The 16,598-nt window shown below is 39.2% G+C and overlaps 2 protein-coding genes and 1 non-coding gene across 3 annotated transcripts; 2 read left to right on the plus strand and 1 right to left on the minus strand.

The window, feature by feature from the left end:
* Positions 1-747: 747 nt before the first annotated feature.
* On the minus strand, positions 748-10,592 carry gtpbp2a (GTP binding protein 2a). Its single transcript, XM_067610278.1, has 12 exons — positions 10,134-10,592; positions 8,961-8,987; positions 8,309-8,493; positions 8,008-8,116; positions 7,702-7,899; positions 7,368-7,542; positions 4,129-4,348; positions 3,854-3,989; positions 3,675-3,733; positions 3,410-3,581; positions 3,058-3,222; positions 748-2,893 (listed from the first exon to the last, which is right to left on the minus strand). The coding sequence occupies exons 1-12, from the start codon at positions 10,335-10,337 to the stop codon at positions 2,711-2,713; spliced, it is 1,833 nt and encodes a 610-aa protein (XP_067466379.1). The 5' UTR covers positions 10,338-10,592; the 3' UTR covers positions 748-2,710.
* trnal-cag (transfer RNA leucine (anticodon CAG)) lies at positions 6,261-6,343 on the plus strand. Its single transcript has one exon. It is a non-coding gene; the product is annotated as a tRNA-Leu (tRNA).
* A 2,230-nt stretch (positions 10,593-12,822) lies between the features above and the next one.
* Positions 12,823-14,189, plus strand: LOC137197118 (otoraplin-like). The gene is made up of 4 exons (XM_067610279.1): positions 12,823-13,038; positions 13,220-13,359; positions 13,643-13,753; positions 13,882-14,189. Exons 1-4 carry the CDS (start codon positions 12,924-12,926, stop codon positions 13,903-13,905), a joined length of 390 nt encoding a protein of 129 aa, XP_067466380.1. The 5' UTR covers positions 12,823-12,923; the 3' UTR covers positions 13,906-14,189.
* Positions 14,190-16,598: the final 2,409 nt, after the last annotated feature.

The raw sequence follows: 16,598 nt of genomic DNA on the forward strand, positions 1-16,598 counted from the left end.
TGAAGATACAGCAGAAATCCTCATGCAAGTGTTAAGTTTTGTTTTCTTACAAACTCAAGAGGTACAGAAAAGTTTCTATTGTGAGACAAGAGTATATTGTAAACATTATTGAACGTAAATGCACCCAGGAAGCATAGATATACTAACACAGCTTTAGGTAAATGTACTTCTTGTTTGTTTGTGGTTGTCCGTAGCTAATCAGAGCAATACAGAGCACCAGCCCCACTGGTGATAAGGCCTGCAGAACTGAAAAACATACGATGAAGGAGCCCTAAAGCTGTTTTATTATGAAGACATCACACAACTCCATAATTGGAGTTATAAATGGCAAAATATTTAAGTTGTAAAAAGAAATGTTTGTTTATTAGTCTTTGATAAAGCAACATTATGTAGATAAGTTTGTTAGACCTTTTAATATGATTGTCAGTATGATGAGAGCAATTGCAACACTGGCTGATAAGTCACACTGTTTATACTTTTTCTATCATGGTGAACCTATTGTTCTGTTGTGAGCATTGAAAGACAACTGAATGGGTAAATTATTCTTGCATTGTCTTGCATCAGCCAGAGAGCAGATTAGGAGGAGCACAACCAGGAAAATGAAATTACAAAGCCTGTTACAACTCAATTGCGTGTAATGAGTCATGGCTCTGTGACATGTGAGCCAGCAGACAGAAAACTGTTTTTTATGATGACATGGTTGAAAACATGGTTTTTACTAAAGAGACAACAAAATTGAACAACTGCTAAGGAGATAATAAAAGTTTTATTCATGTACACCATAATACACAAATTGGATCTGTACATAAATATTGCATTTCACCCAAATGATCAAAAATATTACACTTTCAATTAAAAAGGAAAAAAAGGCTTAAATCTGATTTCAAAAAAGTGAAGATGTAATGGTGTCACAAAGAAGACTTTAACAGTGAAAACTGAATGAATTGTAAAATCTGAAACTACTAGAAATCTATAAAGTACTTCTCAGACGCATAAAAACAAACTTTAACATCTGATATACCTCTTCATAAATGCTATAAAATATTTTGGTTGAAATGCGTTATTTTTCCTCTCTTTGAGTGCACACGAACTGTGCGTAACAACAACAAAGTGGATGCAACAGAACAGGGCATACATTTCAACTGACCTCTATCCTTGATGTCAGTGAGACAACAATCTATGTATATATCACATCAACATGCAGTAATAAGACAGATGATAAGGCCAACAGCAGCCTTTAACAAAGTAGCAATTAACATTCATTTTCAAAGTTGTCTTCTAGATATCAAAAGCTGTTTCAAGGAGTAGCACCAACTTAAGTTTTTTTTTTTTTTTTTACTAAGTTGTAAAACTTTGGGTGTGATGGAAGACTAGTTCATAGTAGTTCCATCAGGCACTGTGTTAACTCCTCCTTCAAAGTTAGTGACATCAGTAACATGAGTGAAGAGATGAAGTCAAGGTACCTCGAACATAATTACTTTTAAACAGAGCAGTTGTAACAAAGCTGCATCAGTAGGCAGCTTTATATACTGTATAATGCATAATCAAACACATCTCTTTGGGAGAAACAACTTTGTTTTTCTCTCCCGCCTCCTCCACACAAGTCAGAAAAACAGAAACCTCCACCGGAGTAGTTCTGTGAGAGTGGAATGCTGTCTATCACAATATCTACACTGACCTGAGTAACTAAAGCACTTGAAAGACAGGCAGCAAGATCTTTACCATCTCACTGCGCCATCGTGAGGCATTATTTGTGAATAAAAACATAATTCTTACAGAAAGATTTGACGTGACAAAAACCAGTTACGACGTGATTGCCAGTGTGAGTAATCTTGGCAGGTTGACCTACGAACTGGGTCAAGTTCTAACTTTGCATACCTCGCAATGCTCTTCTTCACCTTCATAAAGTGCCCTTGTCAGCATTATAGCTTCAAGAAAAGATTACTTTTGCTTCCATACAACTGACAAGCTGTGTCTGAGAACCACAAATGTCCCTCATTGCATTTGCTATTATCTCACACAATTAATTAGCAGTTACAAGAAAAAAAGATATCGTTTAAGTACTCAAATACAGCAAGATAGAGGCTTGTCATCAGTCAGGCACTATGCTGGTTTCACAGACTAGCTGCTTTGGGGCAATGACACTGGTGATACGTTACACCTTAACGTCCAAGCGTCTCATACTTGCAACTGCTGAGTTTGTAAACAATCGTCTGCCAAAGGTATATCAACACCGGCATGTACGTTTCAGTGCAAGTGTGTGGCAAGTGTGAGGAGTGCATTTAGGTGTAAACTGTGTGAGCAGCACTTCATCGCAGTTGTGAGACAGCAATGTCGCTGTTGCAACTTATTGATCTGCCAACGGTGTTCCTGACACTCAATTTCACTTTGGTAGATGGTGCTAAGTGAATGTGTTATAGAGTTGAAAGACTACCTCTTATCAGTGCCATGAAAAACAAACACTCTTTAAAACCTCAACACCAGAGAGCACACTAAAATATCAGCAGTTCTTTAAAAGGCTGAAGAGGACAAATACAGAAGATGGTGCCGAAAAGGCTTTGGAAAAGGGCAAAAAAAAGATCCCCCCCAACAAAATCCTGTGAGAGGGATTTACTGTGCAGGGAACAGGGCAGAGAGAGGGAGGTTACTTATATAGAGCACCTTGTTTTGGGATGGGACGGTGTTTTCTGTTGTGGTTCTCAGAGAAACTTTAGGCTTCCTCATACTCGCTTTGGGATGGCTGGTACTGCGCGATGGGTTGTAACTTAGTGACGTGGCCGATACCTTTGGTCACACCCTCTCTGAAGAGCACCTTCGCTCCCACCTTCAGGTACTCCGGGTGCTTGATGAATCTGAAACGAACCACTGCTTTCTCCCCTGTCCTCAGCTCCTCCTGTGGCACATTGATGTATCATAAGAAACAGGAGGAAATGAAAGAAAGAATAATCCAAAAATGTAAAGTTGGACATCATTTTCTTAGGATAGAGCAAGCCCTGGTTTTAGATGCAGAAGTCAACTTTCAGATACTTATATTTGTAGCTCAGTGGATGAACTAACCTTGCCATAAACAGCTTCCACAGTGGCGGTCTGTCTCACATTGCCAATGTGCACAGTAACCTGGAAACCCTTGTGGAAGGTCTTAGCGTGAAAGAGCAGCACAATCTCAGCCTCAAACATCCAGCAGATAGTGGGATCCATCTCTGGACTCACCATTACCATGCCCTGTGAGAATGTGTGTGACATAATAAAATATAGTTTAATTTTAACCATCCACTTAATCTTAGTAGTCATTCACACCTATCTGGTAAACTGATTAATCAGTAATAATAATAACATGGTTTGGTGTCAAATCTTCCATATGAATCAGTAATAAAGTTCCAAGCTAGAAATTTGGCATTGAGTGTCTGACCTTGCGTAGTAGTGACCGGTCGAAGTTGCCCAGTGCGAGTGTAGCAGCCTGGCCGGCCCGGAGCACCCTGCATGCCGAGCGGTTCCTTTGGATGCTCCCAACAGTCAACTTGTGGAACTGGCCCAAGTCTGTGGGTCCTACTACAAGATGATCTCCCTCACGGCAAATACCACTGTGCAGTCAAAGAGAATACTGGGTCACATAGATTTCCCAAAAAATGCAATTTGAATGGAAGAACGTGAGGTATGCATTTCAACAAACTGACCTGTACAAAGTCCCTCCAACCACAGTCCCCACCTCTGGCACTGTGTAGATCTCATCCACCTGTAACAGGATGTACACTGCTGTCAATCATATCATCAAAGGCATTTGTATATTTACACTTCATCTGTAAGGGTGTTTGAGTATGTGCCATAAATACATAAATGTGTGTCTCAGATCTACCTGAAACTCAGTTAGCTGTTGCATAAGTTCCTCCTGTTCCTTGCTGTTGCTGAGAGGAGGGATGATGTTGAAGAAGACTTTTAGCAAGTCCAGACTCTCTCCAGACACACTGGACAAGGTGAAGATAGGTGTGATGCTGCCAGGGAGAACACAGTCATGTGATTAGGACACACAGACATCACTGGCTAGTTTCTACCTTCTACTTAACTATAAAACATTAAATGGAATACAGGTTTATGCACTCATTCAACTATGTATATGTATGCGTTTCATACTTTGGTGACTGGGCAAACTGCTGTGCTGCCGTGACGGCGTCGTCCGTGCTGCCTACAACCATAGGCACCTTGTTGCAGCCCGGCTGCTTCAGGACACGCTCCAACTGCCGCACTGTGCGCTCCACAGTGGCCCGTGTACACAGGTCCACCTTACTGATGACGATGAAGATGGGTACCTTCAAGGCCATGGCTAGCCCAAGATGCTCCCGCGTTGTACCAGCTGGAAGAAGGAGAGTGGGGAGAGAATAAGTGAAGAGGGTTATGTAACATGTCGATTTCACACCGATAAATCATCAGCTGCACGTCATTTATCATGCTTTCACATGTAAGCACACAATGTTCATTCTTGGTTTTGAGTATAATATTTAAATACGGATCAATTTGCATCAAATGTCCCGGGCAACCGATCCTGTCCTTTGGACACATAAGGAAATTCACATCCGTGCAGAGGAGGATTGTTGTGACCTGAAATAACATCGCTTATCTAATGCGAGTCTGAGGGTATTCAAACAGATAAAAGCAGGTAAAATTTACCATGACGTATGTTTGTTATTATGTCATGAGAGGAAGTAAACATGATAGCAGTGCAGGAATATACTCAACCATATAGCAATCATGTTACTAATGCCTGATTTTGTCTTCTCACAGAACTAGCAGTGTCCTAGTGGCTCATGTTTCTTTGTAAACAAATTTGGCACGTGAGAGAAAGAGATATGTATAGTAGATCACGTCCTGTGACATGACCCCAACATTCATTTACGGGTTAATGGACACTCAGAGTACCCTGACCCCTCGTCAGCTGGGCAGAGGATTGTTTTTCTTGTGTGTTATTCCCAGTTCACTCGAGGTAGAGGTGCACAGGGAAAATCAAAGTCCCTCATCCTTTGTAAAGGTGATGATGGTTGAAGTGGTGGTGCCAAAATATTTGGTAAAGCATCTCTGTGATACAAGATGATTACCTGCACTATAGCTTGTCACACATACCTAAGACAAGACGTATACATTACACAGATCCATTACTCTGTTTCATAATTAAAGCTGTGACTCTTGGGTTGCAGACACCATGTCTTCTTTCTGCCTCTTGTATAGCTAATGTGGTCCTCATTCTTGACCCCATTTCCCCCAGCATGCCCTATTTTTTGAACAGACACCCACACAAAGACAGCAACATCTACAGGGTACCAGCGAAGAAATTCAATTATCAATCAATGAATAAGGTTTCATACTCTATAAGACTTCCAGAGGAAAATCAGTGGTCCTCTTTGGAGCCTATCTCAGTTTATGTCTGCAGTGTAGTAATACTTTTTTAAAAAAAATTTCATATCCATACCCTTTTTATGCCTCATGTAGCTTAAGTGCTAAAAGTATTTTCCATACTAAGCATTAGGCCTGAACCTATTTTCCCTGTGGAGAAATTATTTTTTTCACAGCAGTGGATGTAATTTTATTTTTTCAGGTCAGATATTACTGTGCGGTAATTTATTGAACACAACAATACATCCAAATCCAATGTACACTAACCATAGAATTGCTAGTTTCTCTTCACATGGATGGAAATGATAACAACAATCCAGCCATACCAGCTCTTCAATTATGTTGTGACTATGTTTTGAACATTACTCAGCGTTCCACTGTTTTTCTACTTGTTTATCTACTTATTCTACTACTGCAGGTAGAAAATATCACTTTTGTCTCCTTGTTAATTTTTGCTGTCTCAAAGGACAGGACGTGGGTCGGAGTTCTTTTACAACCTTTTGCACAATAAGGGAAATGTTCAAGTAACAAGCACTTTAATAAACCTGAAAACTGCCCGCCATACATTAACAGCAGCTGAATATAGTTCACCTAAAAATGCCAGCAAATCACAAGCTGGAATGCAAAGTAACAAGTGTTATCTCCAAGGCTCAGGTTTCAACTACATGTCTCCTTGCCATTTCCAAAAGGAAAGCAAAACTGCAGATTTCTTAATAAACTTTCGGCTATTGCTTTCAAAAGCAAAGCAAAAACAGATTCTATACAGAGAGCCTCAAGCGTTGAACGGTGTCTTCTTATCTGGATGCACTCGCTGTGCCTGTCAAAGCCCCTCCTCCTCCCCCCCGTCATCTGGCAGAGTAAAACAGCGCTTCAGACATGTCAGGATGGCCGAGCGGTCTAAGGCGCTGCGTTCAGGTCGCAGTCTCCCCTGGAGGCGTGGGTTCGAATCCCACTTCTGACAACAACTTTTTTTTTTTTTTAACCAATTCCTACAAACTACCATGTAAACTAAATGGTGTTCTACTTTCAAAGCTTTTGCTACTTATTGTACCTATAAAGAAGTAAAAATATAGAAAACAGTAGGTCAGGTTTCACAGTATGTGCTGGAAATGCATACCATAAAAGCTTCCTTTCTTCTGTGCTATTATAAAAAGTCTGACTTGGCGAAAACATATTGCTGACATAACGCACTAATACTGAATCTATTAATCAAAAAAGCCGTTAAAATGTTATGACAAAGTAAGGCTCATTATTTTTACTTTTTATTTTCAAGTAAAATTTGAAAACTTTGTGAAGATCAGATAAAAAAATATATAAATAAAGTGAAATTTTGTTCACCATAAACTGGGGTTAAAAATGTCTTTTTGAAGCTGGAAACACAATAACTTTTGAGGTGCAGAGACATATAATCTGGGTGCAATCTTTTTAAAAATCTGGGTATTTCATCACAGAAAACAGGGGGCCTTACCCAGATGTAAAAGCCTATAGCCTGTATGTATTTTTGTGCCATAACTTCTATGGTGACTGTCAAGTGTTTTGTCCTTAAGTCAGCATTATTGACATACTCTGTAGCTTACTGCCCCACTTGCAGGTGTCAGGTTGACCAAGTCCACATGGGACCAAGCACAGAGCTACCTCCGGTGGGTCAGAGGACTCTTATGTGAATGAATGGTATCTGAGATATTTTGGGACCAGTAGTGGCAGGCAGGGGCGTCTGGTCTCTTACATAAGCTCAGATATCACATGTTTGCAAAGTGTGGAGTTGCGGTGAAAACAAACACTGACTCTGTGCGTCAGACTGCCCTTCCAACTGTGAGCCTGATAGCCTGTGTCTCTGTGATAGACTCACTTTCAATTTAATTTCCCTGTTTAACAGTCAAGTGACTGGATTAAGTTCACACAGACAGATATGCAGACTTTCTACCTGACATACAATGACGCTCACAAAAAGTATTTGAAACTTAAATCAATTAATCAGTACTCACCAATACCGGTATTTGCGCTGACGACCAGCATAGCGAAATCAGGACAGTAGCTGGTGAGGCCAAAGATGGTGGTCTTCAGGTACTTGTGGTGACCCGCAAGATCAATGAATGTGATCATTTTAGAGGCACTCTCACAAATCTCCTCTGCTGTCCGAGACTCGCTGTAATTCACAACCTAAGAAAAAAATGAACCAAATCTGTAGATGTAGTAGTTTATATTTTTTTGTCTTATCTACTTCGAACATCTTGATAAGTAAAAGTAAAAATAATGTATTAAACCTGTGTTGCGGGTTGCTACACATTACAGATTCTCAAGTGTTAAATCTTTTCTCACCTCTCCTTTACTATTGAAGCCAAGGATCTCAAAGCTGATGCTTGAAGTGCGTCCAGTCTGGATCTCATGGAGATGTCTGAAGAGGTTGAGCCTCGCTCTTCCCCGTCCATTGTCCAGCTCACCCTGTGTCAAAACACCCAACAGAGTGGACTTGCCCGAGTCCACATTACCCAGTACGGCTACTCGTAGGTCCAAGAACTTCAGGAAAAACAAGAAGAAAAAATTATTATTAAAAATCAACTAATAAACAACAAAAAATCAACTCCAGGCAAAAAAGCAGCATGCTTTCACAGAGGTTCTACTAACCTGTTGGTCATCTGGCACCTTGCGAATAAGAACTTCAGCAATCTTACGAGGCACATCAGAGTCATAGTCCACCTCTCGCTCTCTAAGAACAGTGATGTCAGCTCCAACTCTGTCAGAAAACAGAAAAACAAACAAACAAATAAATAAATTATGTTTTTTAGATAGTGTATTTATTTTTTATTTGTAATTATTTATCTGGTTCTGATTAGGAGCAACGTTAACTCAGTGACTCAATAACTGAATGTGAAACACATTCAGTAAGTTTTTAACAACAAGTGAATTAGATACTTTCTGGACTTACTTCTCTGCCAGCCTATGGAGGGTTTTCAGCGATGCCCTCATGTCCTCCTCTGATAGTCCCACCAACATGCCGTTATCCTCAACACCAATTTGATAGACAGCTTCACCTCGACCCTCCTGCAGACGCCATTTCATTTGTGTTGCCAGATGCTCAAAGCGGTATTGTGTAGGGTTCACTAGCTTCAGCTGGACAGGGGAAAGATAACAGAAATCAGTGCTGAACTTAGACCTAAACTGTAGAAATTTATACCTAAAATGGGCGTAGTCAGTCGTTAAATAATTCTGATGAAAATAACTAATATCACAAAGGACTGAGGTGATAAAAATGAGAAATAAATCTCTATTGATGTGATGGGGGAAGCAGCTATCCAGACCATACTAAAAATGGTGTTGCTAATCCACAGTGGTGTTGGTTTTCCACAGTAGACCACGTGAGACTACACTTAAATATTCTCACGTATTACCCACATGTTGCTGACAGCTCGTTACAATGATGACTGATATACTTATGACCTCCACATTCTTGTCATGAAGAAGCTGACCTAACCACGAGCCGTCATCATTAAGGTGTTATATGAAGCAATTAACTCACTTTGAGGACAAAATGTCTTTTGAACACAACGAGGTCCTTCCGTGACACCTAATTTGCTTACCTTGTACTCTATATTGCCCTCTTCAGCCTAAGAGATGAACAGAGAAACAAAGAGCGTCAGACAGAGACAGAACAGGAACAACAGCTGTCAGACTGTAGAGAGGTGAGACAACAGGCCATTGATTTGTTAAAAACACACAAAGAAAAGCAATCTGACTGAATGAGTGGTCAGTGCACTACTGTGAATAGGTAGTCACTGAGAGCTATACAAACTGACTAACTGCTTAGCTTGCCTTAATACACAGCTACTTAATGTGTTATTAGACAAAACACATAAACATGTAACAGTCAATTGCCATTTAGGGTTAGCTGGTAAATATTCCTACAAGTGGGACAGATGTCTCACATGTATTCTAACAATGCATGACAGTGGAGCTGGTTTCATGTTGTACATGAGCTATGGAATATGTTGAGACTTGCCCCATGAAGAGTTTATGGACATGTTGCTGTGAGGACACTGCTCATCTCCCTGCAATTACTTACACTGATATTAAAAACAAACTCTAAATCAAACCCCAAACTGCTTCTATTAGGCTAAGGGTTAAATTAGGCTGAGCTTTAGCTTAGCTTGATCGAGATCAACATTCTTTCTTTCACGTTCCTGAGAAAATAATCAACTATTTAACACGTTTAAATTTAGGTCACTACACAATTATCTGTCTTTCGTTACTGTGTAGTAACACAGTCCTTGGCTGAGTGAATGTCAGTTGTGTATTAGTCGCATTAGTTGAATATTTGGTCGACCGCGTACACACCCGCCCCCTGTTAGATATTTACAAACACAGCTGTTCTTCCGCTGCTAGCAAGCACAACACTGCGCAGCGATAGCAAGCGACTTTTAATTAGCACACATTTGGCTTGCTACTGTTAAACTACACTTAATGTGCAAACTGTAAAACAACAGATATTAGATTGCAAATGTTAGCCGGATAAAACCCTCTCATTCATTTTCGTTTACGTTTCCGACTAGCTACGTGTCACTGCAGGTTCAAACACAAGTCAGCTAACCCCGAGGACAGGAAATGAAATGGAAAGTCTACTTTTATCAGCGTTACACATCACAACATGCACACAAACACACATTTATGCAAAGTTGTTTTGTTGTTGACTTTGCTAAATAATATTAGCTGTGCATGCTAGCTTCACTGTGTTGTTGGCGTCATTTCAGCCTTACCTCTGGAGGTAGATACGGGGTGTTATTGCTTGGTTTGAAGTTGCGGAAAGATCGAGCCTTTGCTTTCTTGTTTTTTGCAGAGGCTTTTTTGGGGGCTGTTCCCATCCCAAAGGCATTTCCAGGCTTGACGTTGGACGCAACACCTTGAGATCCAGAGCCTTGTCCATTTCCTGAGCCAAATAACTCCGATACCCGCGCATCCATCAGCTACTTTGGGACCTAGCGTTAACTTGCAAGCTTACCACTAACGTTACCTGGATAAATATGATGTTATATTAAAATGCGCCTAGGTCCAGGCATGCAGGTGTTTGAATTTGAGTGTAATAATTACCCTGCTAGTGGTAGCTTACAGCCCCCAAAATGAAAACAAGGCACCGACAACCCCCAAGCCCTCCAAACCGAACAATAACAGCACCGTCCGACACTAGCGTTTTGAGTTTACAGTGGACCTACGTCACAGCCCTAAATGTCAAAGGGTGTGCCTGATTTGTACAACCGCTCAGCGCCAGTGAGCGGTTCTCATTGTTTTCTCACAAGATTGCGTGTATGTCTAAACCCCGCCTGCCTAGCCAACGTTTAAAAAAACATCGTACTTACACTGCTTCCCAGCGCTTCGCATCGGACGAAAAAGGAAATAACACAGTTGTTTACAAAGAGCGTCGAAAGCTTGTTTGCAAAATATGATGCCACAAGAGCGAAAAAAGGTGTCATCAACTTAGTCATCTAGTTTCTGGCATGGAATTTGACTTATACGCCGGCATTCTGAGGCTTTAAAATATCTGTGCATTTATATTCAAAGATGTTCACGCTAAACAAAGACAGCACAGACAAAGACAAAATAATAAGCGTTAGATTCTCATAAAACTGTTGTTTCAGTGTTTCACCAACAAATGGTATGTTCCCATTAAAGAAAAGCAGGTGTTTCGGTTTAACCGTGTTATCTGGTGACTTTCAGGGGAATATGTGGTGGTTGTCGTGGTGACGGCAGCTGTTGAAAACACGAACAGAAAGTCCTCTTAAAATCTTAAATTATCGTATGTTCAACACAGTATATACTCGTCTGTTCCTCTTTGTATTACATTATGTAAATTAAATGGTGTTACCAGCAAGAAGCATTCACATTTCCTCACTTATCTTTCTGGAATTAATCTTTTTAAATGGCTTGCTTGCCGGCCTGTTACTGTGTTATCCATATAGACTTTATAAAAATAATATAGTTCTTAACAATTATTATCTGATTTTTTATACACTATTGCAGTATGGTAGTGGTGGAAGAATTACTAAGATCCTTTACTTAAGTAGAAGTATTACAAGATAAATATACTAGTACTAAAGTAAAAGTTTGGCTATTTATTTTGCTTAAAATCAGGCTGCTGATATATTAAATAAATGTAACAGTCAATGCATAAACAGCATTTTATTTCTGTAGCTGGTGGAGGTGAAGCTACTTTGAACTGCTTTAGAAGAGTCACACGATAAATCTGAGGGGCTGTCAGATTACAGATTGGGTAGGAAAGAAGAAAAAACATAGTTCTGCTACATAAATCTGGAAATTATTTTTTCAGTTCTTGTCTTTAATATTTGTGTTTTTGTGACTTGGCTGTCATAGACCAAACAAACAAACACACAAACAAATACAGACACTTGAGTGGTGAGAGTCCTTTACCATATCTAGGGGACAACAGTGCCATCAGGTGTTTGGTTGAAAACAGGACTCCTATATTGGTTCTTACTATTCAGTGGAAGTTAAATAATAAAATACCTAACTATTAACTAATCATTTTGGCCATAGTTTTTGACACCATTCATCTTTGGCTTTGAAAAAATAATATTCAGACAGGTGGTCTTTAAATTCAGCTGAAAGTGTGGACATTGGTCACCTAGACATAAAACATTTGTGTATCACTCCATTTGTCTGTAACCATTTTCCAATTGTGAAAATGATTTGAAAATGTTACTAAATGGCTTTGGTTCAACCCATTCAACAAATTTGTTTTGAAAATGTATTAAATTCACCTCCAGACTACATTTGAACTGAAACCAGTTGTTGCCAGCTGAGTGGATGTACATTACATTTGCTCCTGTTGCTGCAGTTACTTTTCATGTGTAGCCTGTGTTTTTAGAGGTGGTGTCACTCTCAGGCTACTCAGGTACAAACAGTGTATTTCCCAACATGATAACATCCTCCACAGAGAGATTTCTTCAGTTTTATATGTCTGGACTCATTTATTTGTTCATGCTTTATTCAGCAGTTTCCTTTTTTTCATTTTAATGATGCAGTTTGATCTTTAGAGTCACATAAGAGGATCATAAGAATTCTTTTCTAAAAAGTAAATAAGACTGACAACTACCTAACTCAACATCTTCCCCACACATTTATGAATACAATATCTTAAAAGTTAGGTTTCATTGCCTCTTGCATAGAACATTTTAATCCAAAAAAGTATTTCACATAATACAAGTACATACTGCATTTCAACACATGAAATTCAAATGCTGTTTTACAGAGCTTAAGACACACAGTTAACATGAACTGTGACTGCTTGTTTCTGCAAAGAGGCTGAAATTTTGAGAAAAGTCAGCCAACTCCCCTCTGGGGAATGAATAGTTCCAGAGTGTGACATTACTGAAAGTCAACACTGATTGGACAGGCGACCTCTGATGTAGGGGCTCAGCCCATTCTGTCCTGGCTGAGAGAAATGTTTTGGGATTTTTTAGCCTTAAGCTCCGTCAAACACCCACATTCACGTGTAGATACAACATTCCCTTGGTTCTGTTGTTTTGGTTAAAATGAATTATTCACTGGTGATTTTGTTCTGTGTGGGTCTACTGCACCAGACCACGAATGCTGTCCTCATGGATAAACTAGGAGACAACAAGATTTGTGGAGACGCAGAATGCTCATGTAAGTCAGAAGAGCATGAAAAAGTAGCATGACCTGCATGTGTGCAACATGGTTCTGGAAACTATCATTGATTAGATCATGCAATGGAACGCATGTGCTTGTTAACTTTTTCTGCAAAAACAAAAGTAGATATTTTTTTCATCTGTATTTCCCTTGCCTCTTCTCTTTTGTGCTTTATTAGATGTTCTCTCAATGGCCACAGCCTTGGATGACTTTGTAGCCCCTGACTGCAGATTCATCAACATGAAGAAGGGTCAGATGGTTTATGTGTACTCTAAACTCGTACCAGAGGAGGGCGCCGGAGTCTTCTGGTCTGGAAGTGTATGTAATAATTTGTTACATGTTATTGAGTAGCAGTGCCAACTTATAGTCAGTTGCAAAAGGCAAAGACATTGTGGAAAGCTATGACAAAGAAGTGTGGCCTTTCTGACAAGAGCAATTATATCAAGAAAGACATTTGGTTATATATTTGATTTCATTGTCCAAAACAAATAAGCATTTAAATTATATTTGTTTTGTATGGAGGGTTAAATACATAAAGTGTATACTGTATAATGTGGTGTATGGTAATTTGAAAGAGAGGCCATGTTATTTTCACTGGCAGGTTTATGGTGAGCGGTATGTGGACCAGATGGGCATCATTGGATACTTCCCTGCAACTATGGTGAAGGAGATGCAGAAGTTTAAGGAAGACACAGTGGAGATTCCCACAACTGTGAGTATATACACAACTTTGTCTCTTTAATAGGAAAATGTCTGAGATGCATATTTTTATTTTTCTATAGTGATAGATTTTAGTCCTCATTTATCTCATTTTATTCAATTTTTGTTTTGTCTTTGCAGGAAATGGACTTCTATTGTGATTAAGGCACAAAAGGTTGAAGCTTCTTTTTCTCAAGTCTTGTGCTTGTTGTAGTTATTCAGGCTATTATAAAGGAAAGTACAGAGTTCTTCCCTCGAGCAGGTGTGTCAGATCATGTGCCATTACATCAAGTGGTGTTGTTTCCGGCTGAAATGAAAACCTGGACGTTCTCAGCTGTCCATAGCCCAGAGTCTGACACCCCTGCTGTTGAGTCAGCAAGTCGTATCTGTCTTGCTCTGTCTTACATTCAGTAACAGACTCTTTGCTCAATAAAGCTCTTTCATGTCAATGCAAAATGTTGATTATTTGAAAAGATAAGAATTTGTTTTTATTTCAACTTGGACTTTTGACACCATGAATTGTTGAGAGGTTGAAGACCCACTCTAGTTGTACAATATTATGAAATTTAATTTGTAATGCTAGTGTGGCTTTTTATTGCAGTGTCAAGGCTTCTTGACACTGTTATCAAAGACTTTTTTGGAAACTGTCTGCATTGCACACAGTAAGTTAGGATTAATGATTACGCAGCAAGGAAATAAATGATCTGCTTATCTCTTCTTTTTCAAAACACATTTTTTTAATGAAATCCATTCATCAGGGAATATATCAAATTAGTCATGTTATCTATTAATTTTTATTCATTGATATTCAATTTTTGTAGACAATTAATATGCCCCAATCCCCTCTCTTACACATGCATCCAAAAACAAATGGACAAACTGATTGTACTGTATAAACCAAGTTAACTGATAAACATTGAGGGTTACGAGAGAGAGGATATGTGTGGCATCAGTGCAGGTGAAATGCTGAGTTATGGTGGCATCTGTTGCAACAGCAATGAGATGGAAATGTAATGAGATGAGATGCAATGCTGAAAAATGAAGTGTAACAAATCTATTGACTACAGCAGTACTCAGTACACACAGAAAATAGAAAGACGAAAGGCGACGGACATAGACAATTACTCTTTTTATGTGGGCACTTTATACGTGAGGAGGGTTGAAAGTGATAAAGCTGGAAATGGTAATATCTTTTTTAAGAACTGACCTTTTATGCACTAAGCAACAGTCTTATTTTCACACAGACTCAATTATTTCTTCTTCCTCACCTCCCAACTGTTTCTCTGTTAATTCAGTTTATTGACATGGCCAATCCTCAAACATTCATCAAACTAAAATTACAGCAGTCTACAAAACAAATGACTAATAAAGTGTTCAGTGTTTGTTTTATTAAGTGATGAGGCTTACTTCCCCTGTATATGAGACAGCAATTATTTGAATGATTGAGACAGGGATGTTTTGTTGGGAAGGCAACACAAACAAGACAGAAAAACAAAACAAAAAACTAAATATCAAACTCATTATTGCAACCACCATCACAAATGTGGATCATATGTGATTGCATTATAATTTTAGTAGTAATAATAATAGTTTTGTTTTTTTGACACATGCACCTGCAGTTTTGGTTAACATGATTTGGCCTTTTTGGAGCTCTGTTAGATGTCTCATGTTGCTTTGAAATATATCAAAGTGAAACATAGCCACAAAGGCTGCTTACAGCCAGTCAGCATAATTTTGCCTTTGTAGTTTTGCTTTTAATTGTGATGAAGTTACAAGGTTCATGTTAGAGTTATTTTCATTAGTCTCTACATCCCACCCTAAGTCTTGTATATTTTTGTGTTTCTCCGTTTCCGCCCATGAGGACTACATCTTTCTGCCAGTCTCCCTCTCTCTCACACACACACCCATCCACCCACACACACACGCACAGTGGTCATGATTAAACATGGCCTGACATATTGTAACTGTTAAGGCTCTTTCCAATGAATGATTTTAATCTCTTTTTGATTGTTTTTGAATCGGTATCTCATCTTTCTGCATCACAGCAACTCACCCAGAGACGGTGGTGAATGCAACATCTCAATCAAATGTTCCTCATTTACAGCGGCGGATTATCAGACCCGAAGATGTTTCATTTTGATAAAAGAAGATTCAGCGATTTAGTTAGTTTCCTTCAGAGCTTCCTTTGCATTTCTCTTCCATCAGCCTCTTACATGACCGCTGCATGCATTGATTTGTGGGGCCACTACAAACTGATTATTTTCATTGGTTTATTTTTGTCTGACCCGAGGCATTCTTAGAAAGGCAGGCTTACCAGTTTAGGAAATAGAGCTGTCACATATTACGATCAATCTCCTGTTCCCCTTCTCCATGCAGATCAATACAAACCTGTTTAAAATGTAGACATCTACCGCAAAATGTCACTCAGCAAAAACATACCTCAGGCATATCTAAGATGTATATTAAAGCAGAAACATGTGCCAACAAGAGAAGCGAAGAGAAGCATTTGTTTCAATAAATAATCATATTGGAACGAAATTGGTGTCATTACACAGTATGAACAGAGGAAATGCATGGTAAATAAAATAGTGTTTACTAGCATTTGTCCCAAAGTGGTGAAAAGCTCAGCATCTTTTCGGCTGATTGCCAATTGCAATGTGCGTATGAGTAGGCTTATACACAAAATACACAAATCACAGCAAGTTACTCCTGTCTAAAGTCAATCTTCAGTCAGACAGCTGTAGCTTTAGGGTGTTACCATGGTGACAAGAAGGGATACTGTGACAGAAGAGATTGATGTGTGTGTGTTTTTCCTGTGTGTGTGAGCTTAAAGGAGCAGCTGCCAAATGCAGGCTACA

This window comes from Thunnus thynnus, chromosome 14 (assembly GCF_963924715.1).
Source record: "Thunnus thynnus chromosome 14, fThuThy2.1, whole genome shotgun sequence".
Classification (NCBI taxonomy): domain Eukaryota; kingdom Metazoa; phylum Chordata; class Actinopteri; order Scombriformes; family Scombridae; genus Thunnus; species Thunnus thynnus.

Excerpts from the sequence above, each read along its gene's own strand:
- gtpbp2a (XM_067610278.1), bottom strand. The coding sequence starts at position 10,337 with ATGGATGCGCGGGTATCGGAGTTATTTGGCTCAGGAAATGGACAAGGC. Across the intron at positions 8,494-8,960 it reads AGGGCAATATAGAGTACAAG|CTGAAGCTAGTGAACCCTAC; the intron begins GTAAGCAAATTA and ends TCCCCTGTCCAG. Across the intron at positions 7,900-8,007 it reads AGGTGCCAGATGACCAACAG|TTCTTGGACCTACGAGTAGC; the intron begins GTTAGTAGAACC and ends TTTTTCCTGAAG.
- LOC137197118 (XM_067610279.1), top strand. The coding sequence starts at position 12,924 with ATGAATTATTCACTGGTGATTTTGTTCTGTGTGGGTCTACTGCACCAG. Across the intron at positions 13,360-13,642 it reads GAGTCTTCTGGTCTGGAAGT|GTTTATGGTGAGCGGTATGT; the intron begins GTATGTAATAAT and ends TTTCACTGGCAG. Across the intron at positions 13,754-13,881 it reads CAGTGGAGATTCCCACAACT|GAAATGGACTTCTATTGTGA; the intron begins GTGAGTATATAC and ends TTGTCTTTGCAG.